The sequence below is a fragment of the Labeo rohita genome, chromosome 5, assembly GCF_022985175.1.
Source record: "Labeo rohita strain BAU-BD-2019 chromosome 5, IGBB_LRoh.1.0, whole genome shotgun sequence".
Taxonomy (NCBI): Eukaryota; Metazoa; Chordata; class Actinopteri; order Cypriniformes; family Cyprinidae; genus Labeo; species Labeo rohita.
The window spans coordinates 39,735,848-39,755,845 of NC_066873.1; the positions used below are offsets into that span (position 1 = coordinate 39,735,848).

At 33.6% G+C, this 19,998-nt stretch overlaps 1 protein-coding gene across 2 annotated transcripts in view; it reads left to right on the forward strand.

Moving 5' to 3' along the window:
- The first annotated feature begins 1,574 nt into the window (after positions 1 to 1,574).
- ksr2 (kinase suppressor of ras 2) overlaps positions 1,575 to 19,998 on the forward strand; it is a 123,352-nt gene continuing 104,928 nt past the window's right edge. For both annotated transcript variants that reach the window (XM_051110462.1, XM_051110463.1), the window contains exons 1-3: positions 1,575 to 2,270; positions 9,733 to 9,873; positions 14,040 to 14,190. In XM_051110462.1, coding sequence (XP_050966419.1) covers positions 2,094 to 2,270; positions 9,733 to 9,873; positions 14,040 to 14,190 — 469 coding nt within the window. In that variant the 5' untranslated portion in view covers positions 1,575 to 2,093. The remainder of the gene's footprint in view (positions 2,271 to 9,732; positions 9,874 to 14,039; positions 14,191 to 19,998) is intronic.

A 19,998-nucleotide genomic window follows, 5' to 3' on the forward strand; every position in this document is an offset into this window, starting at 1 on the left:
CATATGTTATATTTTATATAAAATATATATTTTATGAAACATGTTGAACTCTAAACCTGCTAGAAAATCAAAGCCATAAATCTAAACAAGATGTGTTCCCAATTTGAGGTTGATATCTCAGAAAATGAGCTTTCAGTAAGATTTTGGGCCCAGTGTCAAATTTTCCCCATAAGATGCCAGCAAAACTCCGCTGGTGCACACAGTGGTTGGATTTGTGATTTGTGGTAGAGGTTTTCTCTCTCAAATATTACAAGAACACACGCACACACACAATTTTTTTTTATGACACATACAAACCACACATCCATACCAACACACTCACATAATTATAGCTGCATTATTTATCCAATTGGCTCTATAATATGCAAAGCAAAAAACAGGAATAAAGCGAGTATTTGCTTTATTGGCCAAACCTAAAAAAAATTGCACCATCTGATAAAAATGATAAAAAAAAATAATTTTGAAGCCTTGCCAACAGAATGAAAGTCTATTAACAAAAATTGCATCATTTTACAGTTGAATGGTACTGTGATTAAAAATAGCAGTTTCATTGGGGACATTTTTGTCCAAATTCTGCTGAGTGTTACACTTTTTTTGTACCTAGTGCAAAACAGATTTATTAAAGGAAATGGAGGTGAAATAGTAAAATTCCAATAAAAATACACAGGTGAAATGACTGTAAAAAACAAGACTGAAAATGACAAAAATGTCAAACAATGTTGCACAAGGGTTCAATAGTAAAAAATATTTCAAAATTGTACTGTTTTTGCTGAACTTTGGATCAAACAATTGCAGGCTTAGTGAGCAGAAGAGACTAATTTAAAAAACATTAAAAAATCTTTTGACTGGTAGTTTATATACTGTGTGTATATGTGTGTGTGTATGGCATTTATGCTTTTCAGTTTTTTTAAAATAATTAACCTATTAATAATTTAAATTAAAACTATTTAATAATTTAAAATTAACATTTAATAATTAATAAATAAAGTTACATACATAATAATTATATAATAGTAAATAAAAATAAATAATTTGTTAAAAATCTAAATATTCATTATATAATAAATAATAATTCTAAATAAGTAAACCATTTTTTTTACTTAAGACGTTGTTGTGAACCCAGTTTGTTGTGAACCTAGAACCCAAGTAAACTGCTTGCTAAAAAACAAAAAAAAAAAACCCTGCTTCAATCATCCCAAACCATCCAAAACCAGTGGTAATTCAGTCTTTATAATAATAATAATAATTATTATTATTATTATTATTATTATTGTTATTGTTGTTGTTGTTGTTTTAAATGGATGCACCTGTTCTGCAGTTTGTATTGCTGTAAATTCCAACATATGATTGATAAAGATGATGCTTGTCAATTTTAAAGTGGGCTGCACTTGGCGATGCAGTGGGGCAACTTCCGTTTGACAGGCAGTTCAACTACTTTTATATATATATATATATATATATATATATAAAGCTTGAGCATATAAAACAGCGGTTTGATTAAAAGAAGGTTCTCCGAGTTCAAACAGTGAGCTCACTGCATTGATGCTTATCTCGCGAGAACTCTCTCCTCCTGCTTGTGTCGGCGATGCGCTGCTGATGCTGTTGCTGTGAATTTGATTGACGCGAACATGTCGGTGTGATGGGGGAGCGCCGGGATGCAGCTGATGATGCTCCAGAAGGGGAATACGTGCAGTCAAATCAGACGTTATCGTTAAGAAAAAACACCTAGCGTTCTCCTTTATCATCTGTGACAAAGATGTCTCAATTTGTGTTGCATTTCACACGCGCGCAGTGGATCTAGCTGATGGCACCGCAGCGAGGATCTGATTTGTATTTTTTCCTGCCTTCCGTCAATATCTGTGTATTATGGTAGAGTCAAGCCGGAGCATCAAACATAAACTGTGCAACCCTGATGACAGCACCGTCAGGATATCAGGATATCAACAATGGAATCGCCTTACACGTAGAGTCTAGTTTTTCATGATCACACACCGTTATTAGTGCTTTCACGAACGCACCATCAAAGTGTTTTCTAATCTGATTGAGCGACAAAAGTAGCCTGCACTTCAGAGACGGACCACTGCTCACAAATTATGGACGAGGAGAATATGACCAAAAGCGACGAGCATCATCTGAGTTTGCAAAAAGCCTTGCAGCAGTGCGAACTGGTGCAAAACATGATAGACATTAGTATCTCCAGCTTGGAAGGTCTGAGGACCAAATGTGCCACATCCAACGACTTGACACAAAAAGAAATCCGAACGCTGGAGGTAAGCAAGCATCCATTTGCCTGAGCCCAAATGTGAATGCTGCACCCCGTGCGTAGTACGCGTTAAGCAATTGTGCATCTTTCAATGTGTTATCAATTAAAGTTGCATCTCGGGGATTGACTGTATTGGCGTAATAAATGAAGAAGCTGCGCGCTGCAGTGAGAGGCGCGAGCTTGCGCATTCTGCAGGTGGTGAAGAACATGGACACCGAAAGGGGCCTATTGTTGACATTAATTTATATCCTCGCTTTTAAAGCATCCTCGTCATTAAAACGCTCCTTTGTACAATATAAACACGAGAGCGTTTTAAATTGTGTTATGTAACCAGAGGTGACGTCCCAGATATTTGCTTTTGATTCGATGGCAGTATTTTGTCTAGGCTATAGCCTAGTACTGTAGTGGTCGCCCAAATATGCGGTTTCAAAGACCCGATGTGATGCTTTTTTAATAGTGACAGGATAATAGACTCAGGGGAGAACGGAGAACAAAACGCATTTTGTTTTAACGTCTTTAACTCTTTTCTTTTCTTTATGTCATGTGCCCAAACTTAGGGATGGGAATCGATTCATTTTCCGATTATTCTAAATGATTTCGGATTCGATTCGAGCTACTTCTGATTCACTTAACAGCTCATGTTTCTGCCTTGAACAGCTTGTTGCCAAATGATGAGATAATTTCAGATATCAACAGAACAGATTACAAAACAGCACTGAAATGCTACAAAATTTGCGTTTGCACAGAGACATTTAAGAACTCTGTAAAACTAAGTCTAAGTAAAATAAAATAACAGGCATATTCATTATAAAAAAAAAAAAAAAAAAAAAAAAAACGCTAGTTATATATATAGGCCTAGTCATGAATAATTTGCAAATAGGCAACTGATTTTGGTCTCCTGGGCCTTATAACAAAACAACAATTGAACAAAACAACCGGATGAAAGTATTAACTCGCTGTTCAAGTGAGTCAGATTCATTCAGGAACTATGTATTCATAAGTGTTTCTTTTACTAAAAAGAATTGGCTCATAAAATCATTCGTTAGACAGCTGGACTACACTGATCCCACAATAGAGGGTTTGTACTTACGTCACGATTTGGCCAAAAACAGCATGCATTGCATGTTTAATGTACTTCTGAATACATTGTCCTGCTAATTTATGCTGTCTAAACCACAGAAAAAATGTGTGGAAGCTGCTAAATCACATAGGGAAGGACTTAGTAAGCAGGAAAGGGTGCAGTGTTTTGATAAACTAAAGTTAATAGGTGGTAAAGATACGTACAAGCAGTATTAATTACGATATTAGCCTCATATTTCCTCATACCTGACAGGAAATGATAAGAACAAACACAAATGTTGGTTCAGTTTGGCCAACCACAAGCGCCTTTTGTTCCTCAGACAGTTTTTTGCACTCTTCTCTGGCAGTCTGTAATACTCCAAATGTTTTTCACGGTCCGACTCATTAGTACAGCACAAAACATGACAATAATTGAGCATTTTCAGCAGCAGCATTGTTTACGTTCAGTGCCGCCGATATGGCCGATTAATAACACGTTGTGAAAACGCACTATATTTATTTAATTCACTAAAAGGAATCAATTCATGTAAGTAATTTACTGAGGAATCAAATTACTTTACTCACGCTGTATATTTATTAATTGGCTTAAAAGAACAGACTCATTTAAGAATCTGTCCAACTACATTGGTGCCGCTGTATGTTTTTTGATTTGCAAAAGAGAACCGACTCATAAGAGTCATTCATTCAGGAATCTATTCAGCCACATGGTTACACTGTATATTTATGATTTACTGAAAAGAACAGACTCTATTTTATTGGCTTTTCAATGAAATGTAAGCCATAAAACAATAATACAGCAAAATGGTAGACTAACATAGGAAAAATGATCAGTGATGAAAAATGATTGGTTTGGTCTGTTCTGACAGATACTGTAGATTACATCATTTAAAATACTAGTTTTGAACTAGGTCTTTAAAACCAAAATACAAAACACATTTGTGGAATTGGGCTTGTATCTCAAAACCTTACAATACAGCCAGTCCAGTGTTGGGCAGTAACTAGTTACTACTAACGCATTACAGTAATAACTTTCCCTGTTAACTACACTCTTAAAAATAAAGGCTCCAAAGGAGTGTTTTTGATGGTGATGCAATAGAAGAACCATTTTGGGTTCCCAATAGAACCTTTCAGTGAACAGTGAAAAGAACCATTTTAAAGAACTTTTTTAAAAATCTAAAGAACTTTTTTTTGACTATAAAGAACCTTTTCAGCATTTGAAAGGTTCCATGGATGCTCAAGGTTCTTCATGGAACCATCGATGCCAGTAAAGATCCTTTTATTATTAAGAGTGTAGTAGTGTAACTAATTAGTAATAAAATGTAAGTAATAATATTACAGCAACCATCTAAAAAAAGGCTTGTTAGTTACTTTTAAAAATTCAGTCATCCCTATCAATTTTCATAATCATTGTCGTGACACACGTGACATCACCAATGCAGCAAGCTACAGTAGCTTCATCGGAAGATGGAAAAGCCCACATCATATAGCGACTGGAAATACAGCCTATATTTTAATTTTGTTGGAAGAAAGGATGACTAAAACATCAATGTCACATGTAAATTGTGTAATGGTACCAAAACTTTGTCTACTGCGAATCCCAACATTTGGTTGGTTTTACCTACTTAAGCCCTGTTGCAGCATTTTCTATGTTGCTGCTTTATTAAATAACAGGAGTTGTTTAAAAAAATTGTGGCTTTTCATCAGTTTGAGCCAGTAACTTTTATGGATTCACTGGCTGTAAAAAATTATGCAATTAATGTAACTAGTAGTGTAACTATGTACTGTTGGCCAGGGGTAATCAGTAAAGTAATGGAAAGGAGTAACTAGTAATGAGTAATTTATTACTCAATATTTGTTGAGTAACAAGCCCAGCACTGGATACAGCTCTTGTAAAAAAAAAAAAAAAAAAAAAAGAAAACTTCCCTGTGTTTTACATTAGATCATTAGATTAGGTCTGTGCAAATGCAAGTAAAAGTGATTTCTGCTTATGGGCTTGATGCATAAGCTGTATGACACCTATTTCTTAACCTACCATCAATATCTTGTCAATATCTTACCTGACTATATTTGTCTTTCTTTAGTTTTTATGATATAGTATTGCTTTATTTTGCGATGATATCTGTGTTTTGAGTAAGGTTGTACTTTTGATCATGATTATGTGGTGTTGCATGCATGTTGGCATAGTGTTTAGCCTTTTTTTGACAGTCTGCTTTTCAGAAGCTCTCTAGTATTTTTGCACTCTGTTCTCTTGACGTGGGGATACCCGTTTTCCATTGGCTGCTGAGTGCGGCCGTCACTAGTGTCAGTATGTCACAATGAAGCACTTTGTTTGTTCATGTTGATGGAATAATAATTACAAACATTAGATATTATCAGGGGGTTCTTGCTTGTTTACCTGGTGATGTACGTGCATTAGCGTCCTCAATTTTCCAGGCACCAGTGACGCTCAAAGCGTAATGGTATTTGGTACCAGCAGTACAGTGATCCCTCATTAACAATATAAGCTTTTACCTAAAATAATAAAAACTCATTCATGGTTTAAAGTGTATTGCAGCAGTGGTCTAGACAAACCATGTCATTCAAATACAGCAGATACTGATAGAATCGGTAGTATTTTCTAATCAAAGATTATAATTTATTATAGTAAGTTGTTTTGTAAGTTCACAATATTCTATGGTTAATGGTTTAAAACAAGCATATCCTTTGCTTACAAATTGCCATTGACTTAAATTACATTATGAATCTACTGTATTGGACTATGGGAGCCCATTACTGCCACAGAATAAAAAAATAAAGGTAGCTGAGACTCTTATGTCACAATTCTAAAGTCAGACAGGTAAAATTAGTCAAAGTTATCTTATTTATTTTTCTGTAATGGAAGCAAAAAGACAGAGTTACATGATGCAAACTCAGAATTTGAAGAAAAAAATAGAATTGCAAACTTGTGAGGGAAATAAAGTCTGAATTCTGAGTCTCGTAATATATATCTCATAATTAAACTTAGAATTGGAAGTTTATATCTAGAAGTTCTTAGTTTAGATTTTACAGTTCTGACGTTTTATTCTTTTCAGGATTGCGAGTAACAAAGTCTGAATTGTGAGATAAAATTCTGCAATTATTATTCTTTTCATTTATTGGCTTCCATAAAGGACAGATATCTCAAAAAATCATAAAAAAGTCATGTTGAATCATAAAAATGTAAAATTAAAAAATTTAAAATAAAATTAAAAAAAAGTATTTGTTTACCTGCATGTCATGTGACATTTAACTGTTAAAATGCCAATGTGTTGTTAAATTATTGAAATATTTACTTAAAATATTAAAATATTATTTTAAGTGAAAAGGGAATCATAAAAATGTAAAGTTAAAAAATTCAAATTCAAATAAAATATTTTATTTGTTCACCATGTCATGTGACATTTAACTGTTAAAATAACTCCTTTAATGTGTTGTTAAAGGAGAAGTCTACTTCCAGAACAACAATTCACAAATAATTTACTCACCCCCTTGTCATCCAAGATGTTCATGTCTTTCTGTCTTCAGTCGTGAAGAAATTATGTTTTTTGAGGAAAGCATTTCAGGATTTTTCTCTATATAACAGACTTTATTGGTGCCCCGATTTTGAACTTCCAAAATGTAGTTTAAATGCTGCTTCAAAGTGCTCTAAATGATCCCAGCCGAGGAAGAAGGGTCTTATTTACCGAAATGATCATTCATTTTTTTTTCGGAAAATAAAAATGTGTTTTTATGCACAAAAGCTTGTGTAGCACAGGCTCTGGGATGCGCGCTCACTTACTATTGAATCACGTTGAAAGGTCATGTGGAACTACAGACCCAGTGTTTACAAAGCGAATGAGCAAAGACTAAGAAAGTGCAAGTAAGTCAAACGCTGTTTACAAACAAAAAGGTACAATGATGTTGGGCGATTCTGAAGTTGTAGGAGAAAATAAGATGGAGTTTTTCGACATACTCTACCTTTTTGAGCCAGAGTACACAGATGATGAACTTGTGGTGTTTTGAAGACGTGATTTGTAGTAGTGATGGGAAGTTTGGATCATTTTACCGACTCAGACCTTTGAGTCTCGTTCAGCAAAATGAACAATTCTTTTTCAAGTCATTTCGTTAATTTTAGCAAAATCAGCATCACGTGACAGCCCCATAAGATGAACGAACGACTCGAAAAACCCAAAGACTCGAAACAGGTGAACTAATTCCAGTACAATGAATGAATAGAAAAAATGAAAAAATGAACGAATCATTCAAGAACGACCCGTGGACGCGCATCCCAGAGCCTGTGCTACACAAGCTTTTGTGCTTAAAAAAGTATAAAAAATTTTATTTTTTGAAAAAAATGACAGATCATTTCGCTAGATAAGACCCTTCTTCCTCAGCTGGTATCATTTAGAGCCCTTTGAGGCTGCATTTAAACTGCATTTTGGAAGTTCAAATTTGGGGCACCAATGAAGTCCATTATATGGAGAAAAATCCTGAAATTTGTTTTCCTAAAAAACCATAATTTTTTTACGACTGAAGGCAGAAAGACATGAACATCTTGGATGCCAAGGGGGTGAGTTAATTATTTGTAATTTGTTGTTCTGGAAGTGGACTTCTCCTTTAAATTACTGAAATATTTACATGAAAAGGAGTTACTTGTTTATATTTTAGGTGAAAAGGGAATCATAGTAAAATTAAAATTAAAATAAAATATTTGTTTACCTGCATGTCATGTGACAATTAACTTTCAAAGTGTCAATGTGTTGTTAAATTATTGAAATATTTACTTTAAAAGGAGTTACTTGTTAATATTTTAGGTCAAAAGGGTTCGGCTGACAAAAAGTGTGGTATTTCTTGGGTTAAAGAATTAATCTGTTCTGTTCGCAATATACCTGCAGCTGTTCCGAAATAACAAGGGAGAGTGACATGGATTTGGGTCAATCCATTTCAGTTCAGAAAGGGTATTTAGTTCAGGGTGTGAATTGAGAACTTTGACTGAAAATGTATGTTAGAAGGAACATCTCCAGGCTTTAATCTTTCATTATTTTAGCTGGGACCCACAGACAATGTGTTTTGTTTTCATACAGTAACATTGAGCGAACAGTGTTGCCATGGGAGATCAACTCAACACAAATGAAACTGAACAGACTACAGATGTAGATGGACAGTCTTCAATAAACTGATAAGGCTGAAATGATGAAATAGCTGATTATTATTTACTCATTAGCTTGAAAGGGTCAACATATATTTTGATGGCATCCAGTGTGTGATATTATTCCTCATGCACTGTATGGAGAGCGCAACAAATCCATGTTTTGCATGTTGTAAAAAAGAAAGTTTTCCTACAACGTAGGGAAACCATTTGTATGGCTAAGTTCAGTTAAGCAATTTACACAGTAAATAAATGTTTACTGTGTACAGATAATTTAGTATGTTTAAGAATCAGTTTTTTTTTTCCGCAGTTATCACTTTTTTATTTTAAATAGTTAAACAATAAGAAATGAATATTCTGTATTTACATGAGTATTCACTTGTGAAATACCTTAAAATGTCTAACATTTCTAAATGTGACAGCAAAACCCCCAACAACTATGTATATAAAACTGCTATATGGTCAAACAATGCAGCCATATTAATTATTAATGGCATGGTGCATGCTGGGAATGGAGCTAAACCACAAAACCTTTTTTTTCTTCAGCATAGACCTGTTTGAAATAAAAAATGCATTAATCTAACTCATCTGTGCTTAAAAATTAGTGTATCATGACAGAAAACACCAAAAAAAGTATTTTTATTAGCAATATTTGCTTGATGTAAGAATTGTTTAGTGCATTTATGCTTGTTGACTCCAAAATAGTTATGTAAATAGTTGAAAGTTAAAGTCTTTAAAGCCATAAATAGAGTATATGAAAGAGAAAATGCTATACAACGTTAAAATGGATTTTTCAAAGTTAAAAATTAATTTTACAAGAAAATGCTATTTCAGTTTTTCCACTTTAAAATTGTTTTTAAGCAACAACAACAAAAAGTTTCTCCTGTGAGTTTTTTTGTGTGTTATGTTTATTCATGGAGGTAGTAAAAAAGCTTTAAATGTTGCTTTCGTATTCCTTGTTTCCTTGCACAGACACTGCAGTGACATCACTGTCTTGGGAAACTTTTCCAGTTTAGAATATTCATGTTTTTCCAACATGCTGAGAATCAGCTTAAAGTGATCATAAAATATTGAATGACATGAAAGATGAATAAAAATGCCAAGCATTACATTTAGTTTGCTTACAGATCTGGAAATGTGACACAGTCACATATTGCTCAACTTATATTTACATATTAAAAATGTCAAATATCATATTGGTTAATGAGTGTTACATAAAGTTCTTTTTTTCCTTTTTTTTCAGGGTAAACTGGTGAAGTATTTTAGTCGGCAGCTCTCTTACAAGCGTAAAGTGTCCTTACAGGAGCGGAATGTGGAGTTGGATGGATTCCCGCGGCTGGGACACTGGTTCCGCATTGTTAACATGAGGAAGGAGGTTATTGAGGTATGTACATTTGTGTGTGCTGTGTCCTAAACAAACCCTGGCCCACAGATCATTTCATTGTACTACATCCTACATCCTACTTCATCACACAGTCACATTGGTGAAAAGTTCAGAAATCTCATGGATGATTTCGATTGTGACAAACAGTAAAGCTGTCTATCAAGATGTACTACCAATGCAATACAAAAGTTAGGGTTAGGAGTTAGTATTTGTTTAGTTTAGTTTCGGTAATCAGCCCTGTGATTACTAATGAAATATTTAGAATTGTATTTTTGTTTCAAACTGGGTTATTATCGTTAACTTAACCCTTTAACTGTCACGTCCCCCCTGTGGGGCGCCTACGTTTACTTCACCATATTACAAATAAATCCTAATCTAATCATGACAAACTATACATCGTTGGAAAGGTCTAGGACTCGTAAATAGATATTTTACCATATTTTTGTGTTACAAATTATGTGGGAAAAGTAAAAGATTTTTATATGTCAAGAGTGCAACTTAAAAAATCTACATCATAACATGAGTTCAGACCTTTCTTTGCTGCCTTTTTCCCTATCACATTTTTGAAATCATAAGAAATTATATTTCAGTGCAAAACTTAAACTCTCAAAATTCATCCTTTGAAAGGCATTTTAAAATCAGACATTGCATTACCACGGAAAATGTACATCATATTCAAAATCATATTACAAATGTTTTCATACATGAATTATAAAAATTTACATCTGGATAGTGCATTTTTATGTCTGTGTTAAAAAATGGGAGTGATAGTTATAGGGTTAAACTAAAACTATTTAAAGTTTAAACTATTTAAAGTAAATTTTGTTTATAGAGCACAATTAAATTGAGCTTACACTGACCAAAGCACTGTAACAATAAAAACAAAAAACAAAAACAAAACATAAAAATTAAATATTATGATATAATATATATTAATGTTTTAAAATTAATATTTAACCTAAATAAAATAGTAAAAACAGCTCCCATTTCTAATTTTTGTTTAAAATTGAAGTGCTAAAATAACTAAAATAAAACTAAAACTTAAAAACGAGCAAAATTGTAAACACTTTAAAATTAGAATGAAAAAAGAAAATATGAAAACAAAATCTAATACTACACAATAATTGAAATAAGCCAAAAAACTAAACTAATGAAAATGACAAAAACACACAACTTTAAAATTAAAATGAAAACAGAATATATAAAAATAAAGTCTAGTTGAAAATATTAAAAAATAATAGTATGTGAGCAATGATAAATAATGCTGGTCTCAGATCATGTCTTAATACAAATATACAATACATTTTTGGGTTCATCCAACGAATCAGCAACTTTCATTTTTATATTAACTGTTATTAAGGTCCAAAATGAGTTCCAAATGCATCTAAATACGGCATGTAAAAAAGACAGCTGGTCTCTAACTTTTGAAAATGCACAGTAATGCACAAGTGATTATTTTAATATACTGTAAGAACAATAATCTCTGACATAAAAAAGTGCATTTTGATACTACAAGTGAAAATATTGTCTTAAATGTCCTAAATACTGACAGTTTTATCTATTTATTTTTTACTAAAAACAATTACATTTAATATTTTTACTTATGATGTTATATTTATGGTATTTGTATTAACCCTAAACCTACATGAATCTAAGCATTGAATTAATTACACCATATTGTTATCATTGAAAGAAAATCAGAAACAGTATGTTAAAAAAGCTGACAAATTACATGTTTCAGAGTTTAGTCCTAGTTGCTGCTCAAACAAATGGCAGTGAAATATTGTAAAAGCTATGTCTAACAAAGAAAATAAAGGCAGAAAAAAGAATAAAGAAAATAAATACAATATATACATATCTAGAAGTTGTACACTAAAGTGAACAAAGTGATGTGAAATCCAGATTTTAGTGAGTGTGTGGAGAGATGTGTAATTATATGTAAATGTCTGAATGGTTTATGGTTGGCTAGTGAGAGCGTGCTTATGTAGAATCAGGATGTTTTGTGGGAAGTAGCTGCTTCTGAGCCTCCCTATGAAGTACATCTCGAAATATTTCTCTTCTGATGGCATAAAAGGTTGTAAACATACTGTTTAGAACAGCAGATACTCTGAAGGCCTTGAGGTTTTTCCTCCTGTGTCGCTGTCCTCTGTGCTGAAGTGTTGGCGCTGTCCAATGTGCTGAAGCCCCCTGCTGATGTGGAGAAGGAATTGCAGCTATATAGGGCACAACAGTTCCTGAAATAAAAATCCTATTAATTTTGTCCATAGGGGAATTAAGCAGTATGCTTTTGCTATAACCAGCCCACATTATTTCAACTTGCCTGTTTCTCTATATACAACCAACATCTTTAAATCAGCATTTTTATATTTCTCCTTTGTTTTTAATTTAATTACGTCTTAATTATGTCAGTTGCAGTGCTTCATTAAATTTCTGGAAAAATACTTCCTAAATGAAGACTGACAGGGAAATAAAAAAAAATAGACAGGGAATATTGTGCACTAGTGAAGTGAAGTGAAATTTGTGTTTTAGAATAAAAAGGTATAAGATGTTATGCTGAAAGCTGAGTGTTTAATTTTATATTTTAATGTAGTTGTTTGGCATGTTGCATGGTAATTGAAGGTTGTAGGTTTCAGTTCAGTGAGTGAAGCATTTGCTGTAATAAGTTTATTGCTCTAATATGTCCCTGTAATAAGTTCATTGTAATTTACTGTGGATAACAGCATCAGTGATTGTATGTGTTGCTGACATTTTTATGAGTCTCAAGTCTTTTGCCATCAAGTTAATATTTTCATATATTCTGTAGGTTAGTTTTAAAAACCCTGTCAATTAATTTAATTTATTTAAAAAGAGGTATTATTTAAAATCATTCTTACATTATATGTGACCCTGGACCACAAAACCAGATAAGTAGCACTAGCCAAACTTGTAGCAGTAGCCAACAAGACCCAGTCTTTGCAGTGTGAACATGCAAAGAAGATCAAACACCCTTAACAAAAAAGGTATATTTTGAAGTTGAGGGAGAGCATGAGATGGAACTGTCATGAACCGGAACAAAAACAAAAACAAGTTCAGGGAGAGTAAGAGAAGATGAGATTTGACATTAAAAAGTATTTAAATTATATATATTTTTTAATGAAAATAACCGATCGTTTCACTAGATAAGACCCTTCTTCCTCCGCTGGGATTGTTTACAACCGCATTTGGGATCGTTTGATGCCGCATTTAAACTGCATTTTGAAAATTCAAATTCGGGGCACTATATCAGTCCATTATATGGAGAAAAATCCTGAAATGTTTTTGTCAAAAAACATAATTTCTTTACGACTTAAGAAATAAAGACATGAACATCTTGGATGACAAGGGGGTGAGTACATTATCTGTAAATTTTTGTTCTGGAAGTGGACTTCTCCTTTAAGTAAAAATCATGTTTCATGAAGATATTTTGTAAATTTCCTACTGTAAATAAATAAAAATTTTTTTGATTAGTTATATGCATTGCTAAGAACTTAATTTGTACAACTTTAAAGGCGATTTTTCTCAGTATTTTTATTTTTTATTTTTTTATTTTTTCCCCAGATTTTCAAATAGTTGTATATCAACCAAATATTTTCATATCCTAACAAACCATACATCAATGATGTATACAGCTCAATTTTAAAAAAAAACTGACCCTTATGACTGGTTTTGTGGTCCAGGGTCACATATTAAAATAGTACTAGTACTGTTTAATGAGTTACTTGTATTAAAATATGTATTTATTTATTTATTTATTTTTATTTATTTTAAAAAAATGGTGTAATTTTACTTTGAAATTTACATAATAATTAAATATAATATAGTAATATATGTCAAATATAGTATTTGCACAGCTTGTTATTTTAATACCGACCTCTGTAAGTTTTGAGGGGCATGTATGTGAATTGGATTGGTTTAAGGATTTATTTTTTATTATTTATTTATTTTTTTGGAAATATTTAACTTTTGATCAATTTAATGCATCCTTGCTGAATAAAAGTATTCGTAAAAAAACATACTTTTTTGGAAGTTGTATTCAAAGTCCATTTCACTCAAAAATCTCATGTGGGACTTGTGAAAGTCATCCAAGTGATTTCACAAATGGTTTTTCAGTCTAGGTTGCACATCTCAGACTTGTCTCTTTATTGTAGGAGATCTCTCCAGGTGAGCTGACTCTGGAGTCTCTGTTGGAGATGTCGGATGAGCAGGTGTCTGAGGCGCTGCAGAAGTTTGGAGCGAGTGATGAAGAATGTGCTCGGCTCAATGCCTCGCTCACATGTCTACGATCAGCCCACAAATCAGGCGAGTTTACAGGATGCAGCTAAAAATATCACCTAACTGTTCATACAGCCTTCATACAGTCCTGCAGTCCTGAATATCTATCTATCTATCTATCTATCTATCTATCTATCTATCTATCTATCTATCTATCTATCTATCTATCTATCTACCTGTCTATCTATCTACACTTTATGGCAAAAAAATACAGTAAAGTAAGAAAACCCAGAATTCTCTAAAAAGTCATTATACGGTGTAGCATTTACATTAGTTTTTACTTAAATTATTGGAATAGGTAATTCAAGGTTTCCATATATTTTGGTTCACATAGATCTGCTGTGAAAGAACAGCTCTATCAGAGATCGTCCAGTAGAGGGCAACACAAAACTGAGTTTCAATATTGTAGACTGGGATGGAAAGAGACCTTTATGTTACTCACTGTCATATAATGTCATGTGATTTTGCTTAATATGGTGCATTAAGTGATATAAAAGTTTTTTGTGTGTGTGTTTTGTATTTAAGTTAATTAATCACAGATCGTGGAATGGAGAAGAAGCTTTGTGCACTTAAATTTGTCTACATAGTACATTAAACTCTTCAGTTTCATAGTATCAAAAATAAATAAATAAATAAATAAATAAAAATCTGTTTTTCACAGTATGTCCCACATTATAAGTTGTACAGATATTTCCAACTCTAATTATGATTGGATGAGCCATGATCAGTTAAAACCAATAATGATGATTTCTGAGCATGCATTTATTTGATTAAAAATACTGTGTAAACAGTAATAATCTGAAATATTATTACTATTTAAAATATTTTTTTTTGGGTTGAATTCAATACAATTTATTCCTGTGATGGCAAAGCTGAATTTTCTGTAGTTATGCAGCATTTTTTCATTTACAAAACCATTGTAAAGGTCTTTATTGTCACTTTTGATCAGTTTAATAAATCCATACAGTTTAAAAATAATATTTTATGTGAAAAAAACTGTGTAAATTGCACAGAACTGTTTTACTAATTGAATCATACGTCACCCCATGAGGCTTAAGTTTTACAATTTATTAGTAATTGTTACATGAATGTTGAATTTAATCTGAATTTAGAAGGTTTTATGCTTAGAATAAGAAAGTAAGATTGAGTAATTAATTGACATAATTAAGTGAGACTTAAATCAATCACTAATTCGTAAATTAATTTAATTAAAGGGTTTTAATTAAATAAGGCTTTTCTCCAGATGTTTTCACTGCAATGAGCTTAAGGGCTGTGCTTATAGTACATGGCATGCTGTTTGATGCCTCCAGAGCTTGTTCGTTGTGTGTGTTTCTACCACTGGAGGGCAGCATTGTATCACGCTCTGAAATGCAGCACAGTTTGATAACGGTGTTAGGTAACCTCACACTTTAAATGATCAACTAGATCCTCCTGCAGTGTTTGTCCTCTACCTTCACAGCAGGAGCTGATTGTTCCTGCTCTTACCTGAAAAAGATGTGATTGAAGGAAGTGTTTCTGCAGATGTTCAATCTCAGTCCAATTTAAAATCCTCACCACCAGGGTTGCCAGGTTTGCGCAATAATCCCGCCCAACTGTTACTCAAAACTAGCCCAATCACATTTTGAGGGGGTCTCACGTTAAAAATCACGTTCAGGGTTATAAAATACATGTTTTTTTGTCAGCCAGTGTTGCCAAGTCTGCAGTTTTCCTGTAAAAAGTTATCCCCCAACGTTGGGCTACTTTAACACTGTTGCGACCCCAATAACGTCATAGCCCTTGCAATTCTAACAGGGGACCCCTCAAAATGTGACTGGGATAATTATGGGCTAGTTTTGAGTAGCAGTTGGTTGGGTTTTGTTGTGAAAATCTGGCAACCCTGTTGTTGGGGTTCCCTTGGTAAATTCGCATTCCAGGGCTACACATGACGTTATGGGGTCGCTTAAACCCGCGGACATCAAAAACAACCCGTGGCTACAGTGTTAAAGTAGCCCAATTTTGAAAATGACTTAAAGGATCCATTTTGTCCTTAATTGATCCGTAGATTTTTAAAGTGCGACACTATCATATCAGATGCATTTGCACATCAGCTTTCTGCATGCATGGAAGTTAATGTTTTGCAGACTTATGTATGTATGTGTATATATATATATATATATATATTTATATTTAGTCAGTTCCAAAATCTACTAACCAATTTGATAACATAATGCATTTTGAGTAAATATGTTATGTGCATATCATAATTTTATGGTTTTTACTTTTATTTATTAATATTTTGTCTTAACATTTTATATTAAAAGTAGGGCTGTCAAACAATTAATTACATACAAAAAAGTTCGAGTTTGCCTAATATATGTGTGTTTACTGTGTGTAATTATTATGTAATTATTATATTTATTTCATTTTTGCATTTATTTTATCATTTTATATAATTTATATTATATACAAATATTTTGTACATAAATAACATATTTCTCTTAAATATATACATTAATTTGTGTGTATTTATATATACATAATAATTACACACAGTACACACACAAATATTAAGCAAACTCAAACTTTTATTTCGTATGCGATTAATCGCGATTAATTGTTTGACAGCCCTAGAAAAGTGGATTTTTGTTTAAAGGAGAAGTTCACTTCCGAAACAAAGATTCACATACAGTGTACTCACCCCATTGTCATCCAAGATGTTCATGTCTTTCTTTTTTCAGTTGTAAAGAAATTATGGTTTTTGAGGAAAACATTTCAGCATTTTTCTTCATGTAATGAACCGCTACGGTGCCCCGATTTTGAACTTCCAAAATGCAGTTTAAATGCGGCTTCAAACGATCCCAAATGTGGCTGTAAACGTCCCAGCCGAGGAAGAAGGGTCTTATCTAGCGAAATGATGAGTTATTTTTATAAAAATAATACAATTTATATACTTTTTCAATGTCAAACGCTCGTCTCGTCTCACTCTGCCTAAACTGTTTTTGTTCCGGGACATGACAGTTAGGGTCGAAAAACTCCCATCTCATGTTCTCCCTCAACTTCAAAATCATCCTATATCACCTTTTTTGTTAAGGGTGTTTGATCTTCTTTGCATGTTCACTTTGCAAAGACTGGGTCGGTACTTCAGCAGTGATGTAGGATGATTTTGAAAGGATTTTTGAAAAAACACGGTTCTTCCTCGGCTGGGATCGTTTACAACCACATTTAGCATTTGGGATTGTTTGAAGCCGCATTTAAACTGCATTTTGGAAGTTCAGAAACTCGGGCCACCATATCAGTCCATTATATGAAGAAAAATGCTGAATTGTTTTCCTCAATAAACAATTTCTTTACGACTGAAGAAAGAAAGACATGAACATCTCAGATGACAAGGGGGTGAGTACATTATATGTGAATCTTGTTTTGGAAGTGGACTTCTTTAAATGTCATTTCTCAAAGACAAAAAGTGCACTGGGAAACCCAAAAATACTCGAGTTGGCCATCAGAGGGCAGCAAAGCTCTTTCATTCTGGTAGTGCATTGTGTAAACGTTATAAGGATTGCCAGAAAACAAAGGAGAACAGTTCTGGCATGTTCTTAAGCAGGTGAATTACATCACGCATACTACTTTGCACAAGCCTCATTGTGCTTTTTTAAAGTTAAAGTACATTTAAGTGTTTGTTTACAGGCTTTTCTCTATCTGTTCAAATTATGCATGTATTTTTTAAGCGATAAGACATAAAGCAAATTGTTGTAATTGAATCTCTTCACCAAATCCACCGCGCCCTCACATCCGATTGTTCTTTCCTCCACTGACTCTGTTTGCTTTGAGTAGCGTTAGTGCGGCTGCCCTGGAGTGCCTGAATTTTCGCAAACGTGGATTCCCCGCTGCGATAGTGTTCAGACACAGCGCTAACTGCCGGTTGCACTGTTGAAAGTGTGATCAGGCTGGATTGCTTTGTTTAAAGACGGGTTTAGAGAGGATTTTACGATGCTTGTAGCTTGTTGAGGACACAGCATGGGCTCCTTCAGGGTCCAGCGGAGGTGCCACACGAGGACCGTGGGGGATTCCAGCCGCCACGAGAGCGTGGTGTATAATTTAGAAATGGCACCTCTCGTCATCTTGATTTCTCTTCCTTTCTCACTCTCGCTCTCCGTCTGTCTCTCTACCCCCCTTGTTTTCATCTCTGCAGTGTCTTTATTCAGACTCTGATTCATTTAAAATGAATAGTTCACCCTAAAATGAGAATTCTGTCATCATTTACTCACTCTCATCTCGTTCCAAACCCACTTAGGGCATTGTTTCTTCTGTGATCCAAGCTGCTTTTCCATTCAGTGAAAGTGAATGGTGGCCTAGGATGTGGAGCGAGATTTTCAGTGAATAATGATTATAAATATGGATCACACCATATATAACTTAAATAAAATAGTGCATGAGTCATGGATTACTCTTATGATGCTTTTACAGAGCTTTCACAGCTTGACAGCCTGAAGTCACCATCCACTTCCATTGTATAGATATATGCAGCTCAGATATTTGTTTAAACGTCTTTTTTGTTCCATGGAGGATTTTATAAGAATTAATTAAAAAACATTTTGAGTGAACTACATGTGTTTTCTTTGCTTTCATCTCAGTGTCGTTCTAACTCCCTTTCTTGAAGGGTTTGAAGATAGGCATAGAGGTCTCATAAGAGGAGTTTAATATGAGGAGAGAGAGAGAGCGAGAGGGGTTGTGGAAATGTCGAGAGGATACCAAACTGAATTAGAGATTTTAGTGAGTTTGAGCCCTCACACCTCATTGCTCTCCAGAGTAAAGAAATAATCACATTAAAAAGGATACTTGTAGGCAGAGAGCAAAGCAGCATAAGGAAATCATGCATAATTTATTTTGCTTTGCAACCTATTATAATTACATTCCACCTTACAGCCCTGTAGTATAAATATATATTGTGGTAATAAATGTTTCGTTTGTTAGAATGATTTCTGAATGATCATGTGATACTGAAAGGTTTAGTTCACTCAAAAATGAAAATTCTGGCATTAATTACTCACCTTCATGCTGTTCCAAACCCATGAGACGGGTCCATCTTCGTTCATCTTCGGAACACAAATTTTTTTAATGAAGTCCGAGAGCTCTCTGATCCTGCATAGACAACAAAGGTCCTACCACAGTCAAGGTCCAGAAAGGTACCAAGAACATGACAAAGTAGTTCATGTGACATTAGTGGTTCAACCACACTGCAAAAAATGCTTTTTATGCTTAGATTTTTTGTCTTGTTTCCAGCGAAAATATCTAAAAATTCTAAAATAAAGAAGGATTTTCTAGACAAAAGTTTTCAGAAAAACAAAACAAAAGTCAAGTCAAAATTAAGTGAGTTTTTGCTTGAAATAAGATTATTTTTGCTTACCCCATTGGAAGATTATTTTGATGTCTAAAATTTAAAGTCCTTTTTCTAAAATGAAGACAATAAATTTTGCTTGTCTAGAAAATCCTTCTTGATTTAAGAATTTTCACAAAACAAGACAAAAAATCTAAGTAAGAAAAGCATTTTTTGCAGTGCATAATTTTATGAAGCTACGAGAATAATTTTTATGTGCAAAAAAACCCAAAACATAACAAAAATAGCAACTTTATTCAACAATGATTCTCCTCTGCATCACCCTAGCACCATTTTGGAGAGTTTCACAATGCATGAGCACGCTTTCCTTGGCATGTAAACATGCATGCGCGTAAAAATTACATTTGAGCCACTGATGTCATATGAACTATTGTAACATCCTTCCTACATTTCTGTGCCTTGACTTTGGTAGGACCCTTGCTGTCTATGCAGGGTCAGAAAGCTCTCGGATTTCATTAAAA